Raw genomic sequence first — 2,500 nt, 5'->3', positions numbered from 1 at the left:
TTATGTTCAGTTGCCATTGGTCTGCGCGCTGAAGGAGAAAAAGAAAGGAAGAGGAGGATGGGAGGATGGTGGTGTAGGAGGAGGAAGGAGAAAGGAGAGGAAGAGGGAGAGTAGATGAGAGTAAGGAGAATCGTAGAAATAAGTGTTTTTGTGTTGGAGGAGGAGAAGGAGGAGGAGGAGGTAAAAGAGGATGAGAGGATGGTGGTGGTGATAGTGGTGAGGAGTTGAAAGAGAGAAAGAGGAAGGAGAGAAAGGGAGAAGAGAGGATATAAGTGAAGAGAAAAGTAGAGAATAGTAGAAAGGGAAAGAAAAGTAAGGAAGAAAGGAAGGAAGGAAGGAATGGAGAAGATGGTGAAAGGAGGAAAGAGAGGAGAGGGAAAGAATGAGGAAGGAAAAAAAGAAAGAAAGAAATAATGGAGAAAATATTAAAAAAGAGGAGAGAGAGAGAGAGAGAGAGGAGAAGAAAAGAATAAGACAACGAAATAAATAATCAAGGAAGGAAAAAAACAGGTAAGACGGTGCAAGAAGAAGAAAAGGAGGAAATTAAAAGAGGAAGAAAAAGGAAGGAAATAACGAAGGAATAAACAAAAGTAATAAAAGAATAGAGGAAAGGAGAGGAGAATAAAATAATAGAGGAGAGGAGAGAGGTCAGAAAGAAATCTGAGAAGGGAGTGAAGGAACGAAGAGGAGAGAAAGAGAGGAAGGAGAAAAGTGAGGAAAGATAATATAAATAAAGACAGGAAGGAAGGAAGGAAGGAAGAAACGGATATGACAGTAAAAGGGAGGAGGAAAAAATGGAAAGGTGGAAGGAAAAGGAACGTGAAAAATTAAAGGAATATAAGAGAGAGAGAGAGAGAGAGAGAGAGAGAGAGAGAGAGAGAGAGAGAGAGAGAGAGAGAGAGAGAGAGAGAGAGAGAGAGAGATGAAAGGAACGAATATGAAGGAGTGAAGAAAGAGAGGAAAGAAAGAAAGAAAGAAAGAAAGAAAAAGAAAGTTAATAAGTCGTAATACACCAACACTGAAAAGCTGCCAGTATGAAGTAAAAATAATTCTTGGAAAAGTGTAGATAGAAACTGGAGCCTCCCTCTCTCTCTCTCTCTCTCTCTCTCTCTCTCTCTCTCTCTCTCTCTCTCTCTCTCTCTCTCTCTCTCTCTCTCTCTCTCTCTCTCTCTCTCTCTTACTCACTCACTCAAATCTCTTTTCCTTTAATCCTTTAACTTATAACCTGCAAAATAAAAGGTTAAAAAATGAAAAAAAAAAGAAAGTGCATTAAGTGACATTTATATTATTAATGATTCCTAGACGGGAACATTAATCACACTTTTAGACCCTTTGAATAACACGGCGTCGATTTAACTATATTCCAGATGTGATTAAGAGGATCTGATCAAGTCAAGGCTAATACTAATACCTCTCACCCATCAAGGCATCAAAACATCCAGACACTCGCAGCTACGTTACATCTTACCACCTTCTCCTTAGAGTCAAGGGTGGACGTATTGCACCAGTCTTCTGCAGCTTCTTGCTAAATTCACTATAATAAAACTAACATGGGATTGGATTAAGTTAGTGAGCTGCCTGTAGTCCTGAGTGGGTTGATGTGTTGTCTGGGTTGATGCTTCAGTTTAGTCTTTGTCAGTGTGTGTTTTTATTATTTTATGAGGGGTGAGAGGGAAGAGGGGAAAAGGTGAGAGTACACGTGAGAGTGGAGATAGCAGTGGTAGCATAGCATTTCAAGACACTTATCCACCATTTCTGAATTATTCTTTCTTTACCTCTCTCTGTAAGGACTGGCATCTCAGTGGGCCTTATTTTCGTTCTTTTGTTGCTCTGTCAGTGCCTCTCTTATATAAAAAGTGGTACTGCGCTTGTGGGCCGAGGGTTCCTGAGGCGCATGGGTTCGAATCCTGGCCAGTGTCTGAGGTTAGGAAGGGAATTCACATACGGAAAGGGTTCTCAAGTGCCAACACCAAAGTCTTTCGTCATGAAGCACCATCTTGGCCACGATAGGTTAAGGGAACCGGGCGTAAAAACCGAAGGAAAAAGGAGAAGTGTGACCCTTGTAATTGTAGTGTGTGTGTATTCAGTACCTTAGTGCTATGTTGAGGAGAGTTCTCGACACCCCACACATAAATTTTTTGGCTCTAAATATCACACAACTGTAATATATTAACTGTACCACGACCTCTAAATAAAAAAAAAAAATAATAAATAAATAAATAAAAAAACCAGTATTCACAGTCTTTCGTCCTTTCACTGGTAAACTCTGTAACTCCCTGCCTGCTTCTGCCTTCTCCCCGCCACCCTTTCCAACACGAACTTAGCCAAGAGGAAAGTCACAAAACTGACACACCAACCACAGCTTCTCTCAAAACAAAAGCAAATCATTATCAACCCTTTCTTTCTCTTCTACAGGCGGAGCTATCGGAGTCACTACAGCAGCTGTCGGGACGCGCCAAGTCCGCCCACTCCCAGATCACCAACCTGAAGACATTCCAGG

The 2,500-nt window shown here is 41.2% G+C and overlaps 1 protein-coding gene across 3 annotated transcripts in view; it reads left to right on the top strand.

The window, feature by feature from the left end:
• LOC135104843 (E3 ubiquitin-protein ligase TRIM9-like) overlaps positions 1-2,500 on the top strand; it is a 145,173-nt gene that overhangs the window by 98,436 nt on the left and 44,237 nt on the right. For all 3 annotated transcript variants that reach the window (XM_064012515.1, XM_064012513.1, XM_064012514.1), the window contains one exon: positions 2,416-2,500. This exon is cut by the window's right edge and continues 11 nt beyond it. In XM_064012515.1, coding sequence (XP_063868585.1) covers positions 2,416-2,500 — 85 coding nt within the window. The remainder of the gene's footprint in view (positions 1-2,415) is intronic.

The sequence above is a fragment of the Scylla paramamosain genome, chromosome 11 (assembly GCF_035594125.1).
Source record: "Scylla paramamosain isolate STU-SP2022 chromosome 11, ASM3559412v1, whole genome shotgun sequence".
NCBI classification, from domain to species: domain Eukaryota; kingdom Metazoa; phylum Arthropoda; class Malacostraca; order Decapoda; family Portunidae; genus Scylla; species Scylla paramamosain.
The sequence above is the reverse complement of the archived record's forward strand: the minus strand, read 5'-3'. Positions and strand labels throughout refer to the sequence as shown.